The sequence below is a fragment of the Cnephaeus nilssonii genome (assembly GCF_951640355.1).
Source record: "Cnephaeus nilssonii genome assembly, chromosome: 3".
NCBI classification, from domain to species: domain Eukaryota; kingdom Metazoa; phylum Chordata; class Mammalia; order Chiroptera; family Vespertilionidae; genus Cnephaeus; species Cnephaeus nilssonii.
Window position 1 is genome coordinate 43,999,427 of NC_137074.1, and position 15,273 is coordinate 44,014,699.

The 15,273-nt window shown below is 41.8% G+C and overlaps 1 protein-coding gene across 4 annotated transcripts in view; it reads right to left on the reverse strand.

Annotated features, from left to right (window-relative positions):
• The window catches only part of TBCCD1 (TBCC domain containing 1), a 24,135-nt gene extending 10,374 nt beyond the window's left edge, over positions 1-13,761 (reverse strand). For all 4 annotated transcript variants that reach the window (XR_013813332.1, XM_079766956.1, XM_079766954.1 and 1 more), the window contains exons 1-4: positions 13,698-13,761; positions 10,872-11,250; positions 6,386-6,541; positions 2,532-2,898 (exon numbers count right to left, since the gene is read on the reverse strand). Coding sequence is in view for 3 of the 4 variants with exons in the window: in XM_079766956.1 (XP_079623082.1) it covers positions 2,532-2,898; positions 6,386-6,541; positions 10,872-11,207 (859 nt within the window). In the remaining variant the exon portion in view is untranslated. The remainder of the gene's footprint in view (positions 1-2,531; positions 2,899-6,385; positions 6,542-10,871; positions 11,251-13,697) is intronic.
• Positions 13,762-15,273: the final 1,512 nt, after the last annotated feature.

The following is a 15,273-nucleotide window of genomic DNA, read 5'->3' on the forward strand; positions in this document are numbered from 1 at the left end:
TTGTCCTCCTAACACAGTCCCGCTATTATGGGACTGGCTTTTTAGACAGCACTTCCCTGCAAGCCATCAGGACACCCTTGTAAAGAATACTGGCTAAATGTGAAGTATGTTATTCTTTGTCTTTTAAAATAATTCTTATTACCTTATATTAGATAAATAATATGGTTGTTGTAGAAAAATTTTAAGTACAAGTGGCAAAAAAAGATAAAAATTACTTGTTAACCTACTATGTACCATTGTTAATATCTACACTAATAAAAGAGAAACATGCAAATTAACCATCACTTCGCTACACCAAGCCATGCCCACCAGCCAATCAGGAGCGAGTATGCAAATTAACCCAACCAAGATGGCAGCCAACCATGGAGCTGGAGCAAGCAGGGGGCTTGGGTTGCCCCGGCAATGGAGGAAGCCAAGCTTCCAGCCCGCCCTGGCTGGCCCTGGCCCCCACTCAAGGCTACCAAGTTTCAATTATAGAAGATAAATAAATCCCAACAAAAATGGTGGCAGCCACAGAACTGGAGCTAGCCGGAAGCTTGGGTTGCCCCCGGCGATGAAAGAAGCCAAGCTTCCTGCCCGCCTTGGCCTCCGCTCAAGGCTACAAAGTTTCAATTATAGAAGATAAATAAATCCTAGATACTTGCTTCCAGCTGACCCTGGCCTCCACTCAAGGAGGCGCTGGGAAAAAAAAAAAAAAAAGGAGGGGCTGGGACCTTGGGTCGCTGTGGGGTGATCAGGCCAGGATGGGACGGCAGGGGCCGTTGGGGGTAAGCAGACCAGCAGGGGGGCCAGCTGGGGGTGAGCAGGCTGCCAGTGGGGGTCAGTTGGAGGTGATCAGGACAGCGTGGGGGAGGGGCAGTTTGGAGTGAGCAGGCAAGCAGGGGAGCTGTTGGGGGTGAGCAGGACAGTGGGGAGGGAAAGTGGGGGCAAGCAGGCCAGCAGTTGGGGGTGATCAGGCTGGCAGGGGGGCATTTGGGGGCGAGCAGGCCAGTGGCGGGGGGGGCAGTTGGGGGCGAGCAGGCCGGCAGGCAGAGTGGTTAGGGGCAATCAGGCAGGCGAGCGGCTAGAGCCAGCAGTCCCGAATTGTGAGAGGGATGTCTGACTGCTGATTTAGGCCCGATCCCTGTAAACCAGCAGTAGAACATCCTTTGAGGGGTCCCAGATTGGAGAGGGTGCAGGCCGGGCTGAGGGACACTCCCCTCCCCCCCCCCCCCCCCCGTGCATGAATTTTGTGCACCAGGCCACTAGTCTATATAATAAAAGCCTAAGCAACCGTCATGATGCAACGACCAGAACAACTGGTCGCTATGATGCGCACTGACCACCAGGGGGTTGACACTCAATGCAGGAGCTGCTCTCTGGTGGTCAGTGTGCTCCCACAAGGGGAGTGCTGCTCAGTCAGAAGCTGAGCTCACGGCTGGCAAGTGCAGTGGCAGTGGCAGGAGCTTCTCCTGCCTCCGCCGCAGCACTAAGGAGCAGCGAGCCGAGTGGTAAGGAGCGAGGGGTCCTGGACTGCGAGAGGGCGCAGGCTGGGCTGAGGGACACCCCCCCACCCCAGTGCATGAATGTCGTGCAACAGGCCTCTAGTATAATCCTAAGAGGTTAGATATCCTTTTTTTCTACTAGTCTCTACTCTAACATTTAAAAATTTATTTGCACCTATATTCTTTCATCAACATTAAGAATTATGTAATATCTCCTATGTATTTATGGGAGACTTACATATCTGAGAGTCTTTGATATCATACTAAAGCAATAACTCAGTTGAATATAGAATTCTTAGATCACTATGTTTTTGCTCCATGTTCTGTAGTTGTTGATCAACCATTGTTTACATTATACAAAACTGGTTTTTTTCTTACATTTGTTGCACAGAACCTATTTTCTCTTTATCTTTAAAATTCAGAGATTATGAAAGTATATTCTAGGTGTTTTTTTCATTAATTTTGTCTGACATTTGCCTGAATATAGGCACTTACTTCTCTTAAAACTTATAACTGGGCCCCAAGAAGTCACATGGCACCTGAACCTATCCCTTTAACCATTGCTGGACTATTGAAAATAGATAACGAATGCAACCAAAGCCAGATTCTATGATAAATTTAAATTTCCAATTTAGAGATATCTAGTCTGCTTGTGTCTGTAGAGCTAAAAAGGACCTGTGGTTGTATAACTGCAGAATGGCCAAATTCTGCCATAGTGCATAATAGGAAAACCTGAAGCAAATGAACCTATGAGTATGAGAGGAAGAAAGAGTCGAAAAGAGAAAAGCAGAGCAAAAAGAGGACTAACTGAAGTTGGAGTTTCTGTTTACTAAAGTCAAAATGACCTGGACTAATAAATCCTGTGAGACTATTGCTGCCTTGAGAGAAAAAGACATATATTCAGAAGAAAAATGCTCCTCTTTTCGCTTTTATAGTAGCAATATTTTTTAGGTCTTCTACGTTAGATGTGTGATCATTAATACATCAGAAAACCCTAAGTTCTCTAAGTTGTCATTCAAATTTAATATAGATTAAAGTATTAAATACCTTGGTGAGCCCAAGCCAATTTCTTTCCAGACTTGAGGCAAGCAGAGGTACCAAATGGATTCGCAGTCAAACAGGCTCTCAACCAGGCTTCCAGCTTATGGAAAGAAAAGGTCTTAGAAATCTTTGAGAAGCCACTTTCTGCATGTAGTGGTTGCCACAGTGCAAGCTCATGAAGTGGGTATATCTTCCTGGTTCTCCTCACTGCACCTTCAATAAGAAAGCTGAGTGCCACCACAGCTTCTCTAGAGACTAGACTACTATTAGTCGAATGAGACGATGCAGTGAGTTGTTCTGGATCTAAAAGCAGCTCAAGGAGATCTGACAGATGATCATAGACAAACGTTTGGTGACTGTAATCATTCCAGTTCTAAAAAACATTAAAAAAAAACACTTAACAGAATAAAGAGATTCTATTAAGACCTGAAACTTTTATACTTCAGTTATTTTGTATTTCTACTTTGCCTCATCCTCAAAAAAGAATTTAAGGTGCCAAATAAACCTTGTAAGACTTTGTGTGTTTATGTGATAGGTATAAAGAGATTCTCTCTCCACCTTAACCAATTCAAAATACTAATAGTTAACCCTTAGTGTGTGCCAAGCACTAAGTATTACACAAAATTTAACATATTTAATCCTAACAACAATCTTAAAATAGCCCATTTTACAGATGAGGAAATAGAGATATAGAAAAGTTAAAAAGCCCTGGCTGGTATGGCTCAGTTGGCTGGAGCCATATACCCCATATACCAAAAGGTGGCAAGTTCAATTCCAGTCAGGCATATACCCAGGTTAAGAGTTCTATCTCCAGTTTAGGCACATGTGAGAGGCAACCAATCCATGTTTCTCTCTCACATCAATGTTTCTCTCCCTCCCTTCCTCTTTCTAAGACCAATGAAAAAATTTTTTAAATGTTAAAAAACTCACCCAAGGTCACACAGCTAGTAAATACTCTAAAAGTTTCAGATCAAACATAAAAATAACCACCTTGAAATCCATTCAATGAAGCATTGGGTTTCTTCAGTTACCTACTCAAATTACAAAATATTTTAAATTCCACTGGATGAAACAAGGCACTAATCTTACAGTAACTAAATTTGAGAGGCTATAACTTTGGGAATAAGCTTTGAGTTAGCAGATGTCCCAATGAAGTGGCTTACTCATTTGACAGATTTTTTTTGTGTGTGTGTGATACAAGCAGTGTTAAGTGATGAATTATAAAAACTGAATAAGACATAGTTCCTGCTCTCAAGGAACTCAGAGTCTATGAGTGAAAAGACAATATAAAAAAATAATCATAACACAATGAGATAAGACCTGTAGCAAAGATCTGTAAAGACGTTCTATGAGTATGAGAAAAATGAATTCCACTTGGGGAAAAAAAATCATAGTGGGTGCAATGTGAACAGATTCTTGATTGATGTTGTTAGGCAAACAGACAAGGAAAAAAGGCACTTGAGCATAGGAAACAGCATATGCCAAGGCCCATAGAAGTAAAATTACCTGCTGTGTTCAAAGAACGGGAAATTCTGGGTGAGGTGAAGAAAGCATGCTGGGAAGTGATAGGTTAAAAAAAAAAGTTAAAATACTAGCCAAGACCAATCATGAAAGGAGTTGTATAAAACATTAAGACATCTGTGCTTTATTTTGTGTGCCATGGACTTAAACCTATTTTCTCAATAGCTATACCATTTTTTTTTTCTTTTTCATAAACTCTCATTTGGATGCCAAAGGACATATCGAAGTAGGGCTATCCACAGCCTCACCTGTTCTTCCTCCCTTCTGTTGCATCCCCCTCCCCTATAGTAGGCACTGTGGTGGTTCCATAGAGTACAATACAAAAACGCCAATGACAATGAGAATTCACTGATGGAGTTTGTATAGAAGTGAGATATAATCCTTTTGCATTTGAGAAATTCCAGTATAGTGGGTGGACTGTAGACTAACAGCAGGGTGACAAAGTAGGACCTAATTATAGAAATTAAGCCCCCCCCCCCCCAAAGGGCATTAAGGCCTATATAAAAGGAAGAAAAGGGACAGACTTTTAAACAGTTATTTGGAGGCACAATCAGTAAGACGATAACTAAAGAGGTATGGGTGATGAGAGAGAGAACATGGGTGGCTGGTGGACTTTCACTGGCATGGGGAATACAAATTAATTCAAGAAAGGGTGATTGAACTGTAGGGACACACAATCATCTCCAAAACTGCATACAGGTAGGTCTCATCTGAACTATAACTGGAAAGCCATCTTGAACCTGGTTCTTTCTCAGGGGCCAGTGTTACTCTGCATGTCTGTTCCATTCTCTTCTTTTCCTCTGATTACCTCAGAGTTTCTAATCCCTCATAACTCCAGGTCAATCATGAATTTAATGACTATTCTGGTCCCAATGCCACATGAGCTGTCAACTGAAGCACCCATCACCAACTGGTTTTCTTTGGTTCCTGGGAATACTGATTAGGCCAGGTCATCATTTCGAATCAGACCAATTTTAAATACATACCAATGAATTGGCTACTCTAGTCAAGTGTCCATACCTGGTCTAATCAGTTGTTGGGAGAGGTCACACTATAGCACAAACTAGAATCACCACTTACTGGTGTGCAATAAATCTCAAGCTAATATATTACTGAATTCTCACAGCCATTAAGAAATAGGCATTATCACCCCCACTTGGAGAAGAGAAGCCTAGGAAAATTAACTGAATTGCCTAAAATCGTGTGATATTAAGTGGCAGAACCAGATTTTACTAGTAATACAGGCTACTTAGTTCAAAACACCATCTCTAAATGGTGCTCATTCAGCAGGCACTATGATCTCTATGGTGTGGAAATAGCAGGCAATGGTTGGCATCTCTAATACATCTGGACTTGCACATTCTGAATTTAAAGTAGAGATAGGGCATCTTATGTCAAGAGAGAAATCTAGAATGGAGAAAAACTTAGGACCACTGAGATATATGAAGTCCTGGGGAGAAAAGGAATTATGCTGAATAACTATGTCAAATGAGAAGACAAAATTTGCAGAATCCTAAGCAACAATGGCTTGTTAGGGCCAGAGGGAAAGAGGCTCATGAAAAGTGAGAAGAAGCGAAGCAGAACTAGGAGGCAATATCATCATGAAATATAAGAGTGAACAGATTTCTTTGAAAAAGGAGATTAATGAGCCTGCACACGATAAAAATATTGAGATCTACACTTAAGGTTTTAAAAAATACTTTTACATAAACAGATAAAAAACTTTTTTTATAAAAACAGAAAGAAGAAATAAGATTTTCTAAAATTCACAATGTGAGACAGTTAACCATTTGTACACCATAAGCGTCTATAAATGCAAGTGGCGGATCTTTTTAAATTAAATTCAAAATATCCTGGCAGTTACCTGGTTAAATTTAACTTCTAGAATATCACATCACAAATAATTACTTAAGCATGCTGCGCTTAAGTATACTTAAGCATATTACCTAAACATAAGATATTTTTAGAAATTTTTTCAGTAGATTTCAACAGACTATGTAAACACTCCACCTTTTTATTTATCCTTAGTCAAATAAGCAGATTCAAATTCATTAACATTTTCGAAAATGGGAATGCTAATAAGAGTACAGTGAATGATATGCCTGAAAAACGTGATTTTTGTGTCAATGAAGGAACTGAAGTCACTTCTCTATTTTAAGATTGCACACCTTGATTTTGTTTTATAATTTGGAAAAAAAAGTGAAAAGCAAAGCAAAACAAAACAAGTCAGAAAATCAATGGCTTTTATAAGTAATCACAACATAATTTTTAATGAAGGCAAACAATTTATCTTACAAACAATCTCCCTTTCAGAGAAAGACACCAAAATTAAACCGTACCTTATTATGACAACTGGATTTTTCAGTCAGGTCTGGAGATTGAGATCTGTTTCTGGGACTAGGCCACTCTTCTCCAATCAAAGATGTCCTCAGGGAGACTTTATTTAACTGTTGTATGTATAAGAAGAGCAGAAATTGTAGGGTGTCCACTGAAAGCTGTCCAAGAAAAAAAATAAATGATGAACACAGGTCCTAAAACCATATCAATCACTAGGTTTACAACTAAACAGACATAGTAAAAAAAATTCACAACAGTTTGCTGATCCTAGGAAGACAAATGTAGAAACATTGCTAGCATTTGCTATGTATGTCTCTCATATACAGATGTAGCAGTGTCTAAATCTAATTAAACTGGAGTCACCTTCTTGGAAAGCTGTGTAGCATCTATGGTCAGATATTCTCTCCCAAAACTTATGAAGAAAAATGAAATACATACTTTTTAAAAGTATATTATTGCAGAAGTTTAAAATTACAGTTAAAAAAACACCTTAGCAAAAATGAATAAATAGATTGATAGATAAAACAAAGGAAGACACAGAGGTCAGTTACCTAAGGCTAACATACAGACTTATTAAGAAAGTTTAGGATATCAGTGCAACATCTAAAATTGTATGTAATCTTTTTGTGCATGTACATTTTGTAGGGAGCAGGCCTCAGGTTTTCATCAAATTCTTAAAAGGATGTTTGTTTGACTTAAAAAAGCAACCAGGGCTGGTCTGATAGATGTTTATAAGTGATTTCTTATTTGAAGGGTGTGGTTTGAAACTCAGCTTTTGAAGCTCATGATTATCCTCATATATGCATTTCCATACACATACAGGAGAGGCAAAAAAGTAAAGTAATACACCTGGCTAAAAATACTTATGTTTACCCTGATTCCCAACCTGGCTAAAAATTGCTATTGCTAAGGAACTGAAGAAAAATCGAGGTGAGAGAGACACATTGACTGGTTGCCTCCCACACAAACCTGGACCCAGAAGCAAACCTGCAACCCAGGTATGTGCCCTTGACCGAGACCCTTCGGTGCATGGTGACACTAACCACTTAGCACCACCGGCCAGGGCAAACATTTTTTATTTTCCTAATTAAATTATCTGAGATAACTGTAGATTCACATGCAGTTGTAAGAACTCAAAGAGAAATCCCATGTACACTTTACCCAGTTTCCCATCTTGCAAAACTATAGTAAAATATTACAACTAGGATATTAACATTGATAGTCAAGATACAGAATACTTCCACCAATGCAGAATCCCTCATGTTGTCCTTTTATAGCCATACTCAATTCTCTCCCACTCTCACCCCCACTTCCTTAATCCCTGACAACCACTTATTTGTTCTCTATCTCTATAATTTTGTCATTTCAAGAATATTATATAAACAGAATCATATAGTATGTACACATGATGGACTGGCTTTTTAAAATCAGCATAATTCCCTAACTTTATATATATTTCCATTAACTATTTGTTATATTGTCATTATTCTTTCATATACCTCCTCCTCAGGGGACTACAAGATCCTTCTCTTTTTCATTTTTATATTCCTAATAAGAATAGAATGTGGCACATAGTAAGCACTCAAAAAATTTGGAGATTTTGTTCATCTCTGTGTCTACAGTATCCTCTACTAGGGCTAGCATATAGTAGGCACTCAATAAATGTTTGATTAATGAATATCGTAATGCCCTTCCCCTCTTGGTTGCTTGCCAAACTTCTTTTCAATCCTCAAAACCTTGCTTATATATTACCCTATGTGGCAAAGACTGGCTAGATGCTAACTAAATACCTTTTCTTTTCTTCCTGGGCACACAATTAGATGGCATTTCCCAGTCTACTTTCAAGCCTCCCCAAAACTCTCCCCCGAAAAAAGTAAAAATAGAAGAGAAAGATTGTGAGGTCCCAGTGGGGAAGGATGTGGCAAATCCTACCTAATAAAAGAGTAATATGCAAATTGACCATACCTTTGCTACACCCACAAGCCATGCCCACCAGCCACGCCCACCAGCCAATCAGAGCGAGTATGCAAATAAACCCAACCAAGATGGCTACAGCCACAGAGAGCAAGGTTTCCCAGGCAACGGAGGAAGCCAAGCTTTCCGCCTGCCCTTGCCGGCCTAAGCCTCCTCAAGCTACAAAGTTTCAATTATAGAAGGTAAACAAATCCAAACAGAAATGGCGGCAGCCACGGAGCTGGAGAGAGCAGGCCAGGGTTGCCCCCGGCAACGGAGGAAGCCAAGCTTTCCACCTGCCCTGGCTGGCCTAGGCCTCCACTTCAGGCTACAAAGTTTCAATTATAGAAGGTGAATTAACCCCAACAGAAATGGCTGCCGGCCACGGAGTGAGCAGGAGGCTTGGCTCTGCTCCAGGCTACAAAGTTTCAATTGTAGAAGGAAAATAAATTCCAGATACCAGGGCCTCTGCTTGGGTCGCCAGGGGGTGTGGCAGGCCTGCAAACCACCACAGGCCCCTCACTCAGGCCGCCCCACACCCCAAGGGAACCCCCATCCTGATCCAGGACACCCTTCAGGGCAAACTAGCTGGCCCCCATCTCTGCACCAGGCCTCTATCCTATCTAAGAAAAGAGTAATATGCAGATTGACCATCACTCCAACACACAATATGGCTGCCCCCATGTGGTCAAAGATCCTGCCCCCATGTGGATACAAGATGGCCACCACAAGATGGCCAGCAGGGGAGGGCAGTTGGGAGGCACCAGGCCTGCAAGGGAGGGCAGCTGAGAGGGACCAGGCCTGCAAGGGAGGGCAGTTAGGGGTGACCAGGCCGACAGAGGAGGGAAGTTGGGGGCAAACAGGCTGGCAGGGGAGCAGTTAGGCATCAATCAGGCTGGCAGCGGAGTGGTTAGGGGGTGATCAGGCTGGCAGGCAGAAGCGGTTAGGGTCAATCAGAAAGGCAGGCAGGCGAGCAGTTGGGAGCCAGCAGTCCTGGATTGTGAGAGGGATGTCCAACTGCCCGTTTAGGCCCAATCCCACCAGGATCGGGCCTAAACGGGCAGTCGGACATCCCTTGAGGGGTCCCAGATTGGAGAGGGTGTAGGCTGGCCTGAGGGACACCCCCCCCCAACCGTGCACGAATTTCGTGCACCGGGCCTCTAGTTGTATTATATTTGCAAATATTCACTTCCCTATCCTTCAAGAGGTTTATATGAACCATGGGATTTTCCTTACTTCCTGTGAGATAGTTTACTTGCCCCCTTCGTTGATTTTAGGCATGGACATAAGACAAAACTTTAGCCAATGGAATGAAAGTAGTCATAGTGTATGTTACACATGAGTTTCCTCCTTTGTTGCTCTTCCCTCTGTCACAAGAATAGAAGAGTTACCCAGAAGCTGTTTCTTCAGCGTGGGTCCTCAAATAAGAACAGAGAGCCAAGCCACAGCCTGGAAGAGAGCCATAGCTAAGATGTAGTCTACATGTAAAATAAGCAAGAAAAAAAAACCTTTGTTACTGTAAGCCACTAGAATGCCATTTTTGCTTGTTTGTTTTTAACTACTGTAAAGCTGACTAATATAATAATGGCTCCAAAAGATAGAAGAAGCCTGGGTCCCTGAGTCATTGCTTGGACAACAAAAGCCTAGAGATGCTGTGTCGCATAAATGAGAGATAAACTGTTATTGTGCAAGCCATTGAAATGCTGGATTGCTTGCTACTGTAACTAGCCCATTCTGATTAATATACTTTCTCTGTGAAGTCCTTCCTGATCATCAGAATCAATCATTCTCTTCTCTATTCTATTTCTGTATGTTATGTATACTTTTAATTATTGTACATTTCACACCATTAAATAGCACTTTTTTACATACCAGCTTTCCCTACTAGTCCATGAGCTCCATGAAGCCATGAAAGCAGAGATGCTGTTCTAATCTTTGAAGTCCAGCACATAGCAGATGATCACTTTAAAAGTCAGGTGGTTCATATCAGCACTCATTGACCTCAACATACTTTTTTTTAAAAGATGTTTTTATTGATTTCAGAGAGAGGAAGGGTGAAGAGAGAGATAGAAACATCAATGATGAGAGAGAATCATTGATCGGCTGCCTCCTGCACACTCCACACTGGGGACCGAGCCCCAACCCAGGCATGTGACCGGGAATCGAACTATGACCTCCTGGTTCATGGGTTGACGCTCAACCACTGAGCTACACCAACCGGGCCACCTTTTCAAGTCAATGAAAATATTTCCCTCTTTCAATTACAGGGTTCCTGTAACATTGCTTTGGAAGCAGGTGAATACGGATTGCTAACTAAGGACTAATTCATTAAGTACTGCCAAATTGGTTTTTAAAAACTTCAAAAACCCAAAGGGCCCTTTGGGATTACAATGGTCATTAACCTAAAAACCCCCACATACTATACAGCTAGTATATACATTAAAAATTTAAAAATAAAATACTTTAATTTAAAAATTAAAAGTTAAAAAGTTTATTTCCCAAAGTAATTAAACACACACATATATAAAGCCATACCTGATTTCTCTGCCTTTCGACTTCATCCTCAGATGTGCAGTTGGATAGAATCTCAGACCATTCCAGGCGCTCTTCCGCTGTCTTCACTGCAAGACTATCAAATATTTCAAAGTAAAGCCACGCCAGATCCTTAGCCAACTGCAGCTTCCCACATGCAATGTGCCTCCACGTTGACCAGTACAGGCGTGGGTAAGCTCCCTCTGTGGCCCGGGTTCGCACATAGGTGGATATCTTCCTGAGGTAGTGAAGACTGAACTTGGATGGAGGGGGGACCTGTAAGGCGCCCACTATAAAGGGTTCTGCTTTCACCCAGAGGAGAACTCCGGACTGATCCATATTATCTCTAAGGACATCTGTGTAAAAAGGCTTCTTTGCATACCTAGGAAACAAAATTTCTTCACAAATCGACTTGAAACAAAACTCCTTATACATTTTTTGTAAGGTGACCCCTATCCTGAACTGTTTTTAAATGTACTCTATCATTTTAAAAAGCAGATCTAGATCATCAAGAGCAGAATGGATTTATTTCAGTTCTCATTACAATCTATTTGAACAAGAAAAATTTTGTGATAAAACAAAATTATTTTATTTGAATTGTTCAAAGTGGTTGTTTTAGGAAGAGTGTATAAATGCATAAGGTATGAGTTGGAAGAAAAGAAAGAATGGGAAAAAGAGTCATCCTATCCCAAGAAATCTTGCTCTACCCTGAAGAGGAACACTAGTCAAAATTAAGGGAATAAAACTTCAGAGTCAAATCACTTACACATAAGGATGGTTGTTTAAAGATTTGAATGTGTTAGCTGACCATGTATATAAACTCAATATGAAGCACTAACACAAGATGGCACACAAGAATGCTCATGTAAATGTAGGTTGCTAAAATAGATCAAGGAGAGTTAAAGCTATTCTCGGTAAAAGGTATAACCTATCATGTTCAGGTGCAATATTTTTAGATTTTGTTTGTTGTTTCTTTGTTATAACAATATATGATTTTTATAGACTATTTATAAAGTATCTAAAAATAGAAAAGGAGAAAATCATCCACAGTCCCACCACCAAAGAAACTAGTTAATATTTCACTGTACTCACTTTTCTGTTTTTCTAGACTGGATGTTAATTTTGAATTTTTATAGTTGTGATAACACCATATACATAATTCCCAATTATTTTAAAAGCTTCATAACACTCTACATAAATGTACCCCAGCTTATTCAACTCTTCTGTCTCTAGACATTTAACAGGTTTAAAACTTTTCACAAAAACAAGATAGGCAAAATATTGATCTCTGTTAAAGATGGGTCATGAGCACATGGGGGTCATTTACCTAATCTACCGTTGTGTATGTTAAAAATTTCTTAAAAAGTTTAAATATTTTCTCTACCATAAATAATGCTACAATACCACCTTTCTGCATTAGGATTATTTCCCAAAGAAGATTTTCCGATGTGCAGTTGTGAAATGAAGTAACTGACATTTCTGAGGCTCCTGACATATAGTTCCATTGCTTTCCCAAATGATTGTATCAAGTTGTACCCTCACTTGGCCCGCGGTATTCTCTTCACTGAGTACTCTTTGCACTAAGTAACATCACTTTAAAAAACCTTCCTTATGTAACTGATGAAAAAAGTTTTGTTACTATATTTTGCATTTGATTCTAAGAAAATTGTGCTTCTTTGGGGAATGATATGTTCAAAAAATAACTGACATCAATTGATTGCTTACTATGTGCCAGCTAGATAGCATGCTAAATATTTTTCGCACTTCACCTGTTTTCATCTTCACAACCAGTTGGAGATTCGTATGATTATCCCATTTTTAGATGAAAAAAATAAATGGAGGCTTAAAAAAAAAATGGAGGCTTAGCAAAGTTAAGGGACTTATCCAAAGTCACATACTTAAATTGGCACAGTCCCGATTACAATTCAAGTCTGTCTGACTTGAGAACTGTGTTGCTTACAGTTGTACTTTAAGAACCCAGTTTTGAGGAAATCTCTGGAAAATGGAAGTGGAGCCAGAAGAGAAATACCAGAACGAATGGCTTTAGATGTGAGACCATATAAAGCCATGTTCCAAGTGAAGGAACATCGGAGCTGGAACCCAAAGGAAGGGCGTGAGAGGGTACATGGCAGCTGTTTTCGAAAATGACAATGGTCTGGCATCGTTCTGAATAAAACCAGACCATGAAAGTTACGTGAGGAAGACAGTTCCCCCCAGAATGGAGACAAGCTGCTCTGCGAGGTTCTGAGCTCCTGTGTCTCAAGTGTGCAGATCCTGGAGATGAACCTTCTATATTAAGTCCGGGACTCGAGAGGGCTAAATTCGTAAACATAAACTGTCATGATCATTGTTATTACTGATCAGAGCGTGCTGACTTTCCCAGCAGCTATGACCTGCCCACAGCTCTGTGGGCAACAGAGAACGTCCCAGTCCCGAGTGGAAAGGCTCGATACCAGAAAGCGGTGGGTCTGACCCCGGGTCCCAGCATCCAGGCGGCGTATTAGCCGCCGACAAACCTAAACTGGGGCTCTTTCCCGCTCCAAAAACTACCCCCGGGCGCGCTGGGATTAGGGTTTTTTCGGGTTGGGGAGATCAGAGGGTGGCCCCGGGCGGTCCTCGGGATGCTTCGCCGGCACCTCGGATCCGTCCGGGGTTGGAAGCGGCGTGGGCCGCCCGAGCGCTCCAACCACACTTCAGGACAGAGAAGACCCTGTAGACCGGGTCCGTAGACGACCGAGACCTGGTGAGTGCGAAGGCAGCCTCCCCATTTGGGGCCTGAAGCGTAACAGACCCCCACTCCCTCCCCGGCGCCGATCCTTGCGCCGTTACCTGCACAGGCGGGCTCCGCTCCGCCGCTCCTCGGTGCGCCGCCGCGCCCGCTCGCCGACCGGCCCGCCCCTCGCCCGCCGCCGCACACACCGCGCAAGCGCGAGGCCTCTCACCACCGAGAACCGGAGGACCATATTGCTAGAGCGGCCGACCACTGCTCACAGGTCAGGAAAATTTGGCGGAGGCTAGTAAGCTCCCTGGATGCTGGGGCCTGGAGCCATACCCGGCCGCTTTGTGTTATCGAGTCTTTCCACTCAGGGGACTAGGAAGTTTTCTGTTGCTTCACAGAACTGTGGGCAGGCAATAGCTGCTGGAAAGGTCACCACGCTTTGATCAGTAATAACAACGAGAATGACAGCTTACATGTTAGAGTGCTTACTTTAGGTGGCCACTGTGTCAAGCACTTTTATGTGTATTATCTCGGTTTTCCCATAGAACCCTTTGGGTTAAGTACATTTGCTTTATTGACGAGAAAATAGCGAGTAGAGGAGTGACTAATACACCCCTAAGGTCACACAACAAGACTCGAGCCAAGATACAAACCCAGGCCTTCATGAAGCTTTTTTGGATTCCACCCAGCAGTAGACATCGCTCCTTTTAAACCTCCATTTCATGATTTTTAGCCATTTCCTACTTGTGTAGTTCGTTTACGGCCTCTCTAGGTGTGGAAGATACAACGGTTTAAAAAAATGCATTTAGCTCCTCTTTTATGTAGCCTTTCTCCCCTAGTAGGCATCTTCCTGAAGGCATAACCTTACCTTTCTCTTAACTCTGTGTGAGTCAAGGAGTAAAGAGCAGGCTGCACCACTAGTAGCTCAGTGACCTGGAGCAGATTCTCTCTAGGCCTTTGTTTTCTGCAACAGCAATTATTTGTTGAGCACCACTGTGTGTCTTGGCATAGTGCTAGGCACTGGGATTATAGTAGTGAACAAAACAGTTAAGGTCCTTGTTTTCTTGGAGTGCATATTTTAATAGGGAGAGTAGATAATACATATTAAGGAAATCTGTGTTTAAAAAGGAGTCACCCATTTTAGGATCTTAGGGAAGAGGGTTTGAGGCAGAAAGAACAGAAATGAGTTTGGTGTATTCAAAAAAGAGAAAGGAAACCAGTTTTGCTGGAACATGATAAGGAGTATACTGACTGAGTGAGGGTATACAGATCATAATAGGTTTTCTTTGAAAAATTTTTTTCCAGCATTATTGAGACATATAAGGTTTTATAATTTACCATAACGAGTTGGAATTTTATTCTAAGTGCAATGAAAAGCGATTTGAGACCTCTAAGCAGGGGAATGATATGATCTGGTATGTTTGTAAGAAATCATGGCGGTGGAGTGGGCAGGAGGGAAAAGAAATATTAAGAGTGGAGGCAGGGAGACTAATTAGGAGGCGCTGGCCAGGTGAGGGATGATGTGACTTAGCCCAGAGAGGCAGTGGAGAGATTCGAATTATAGTTTAAAGGTAAACATTTGGATAGGGGATGCAACAGGAATTAAGGAACACAGAGTTTTGTACTGAACAACTAGGTGCTGCATTTACTGAGAGGAGCAAAAAGTAGGCGGGTGTATGGGTGGGT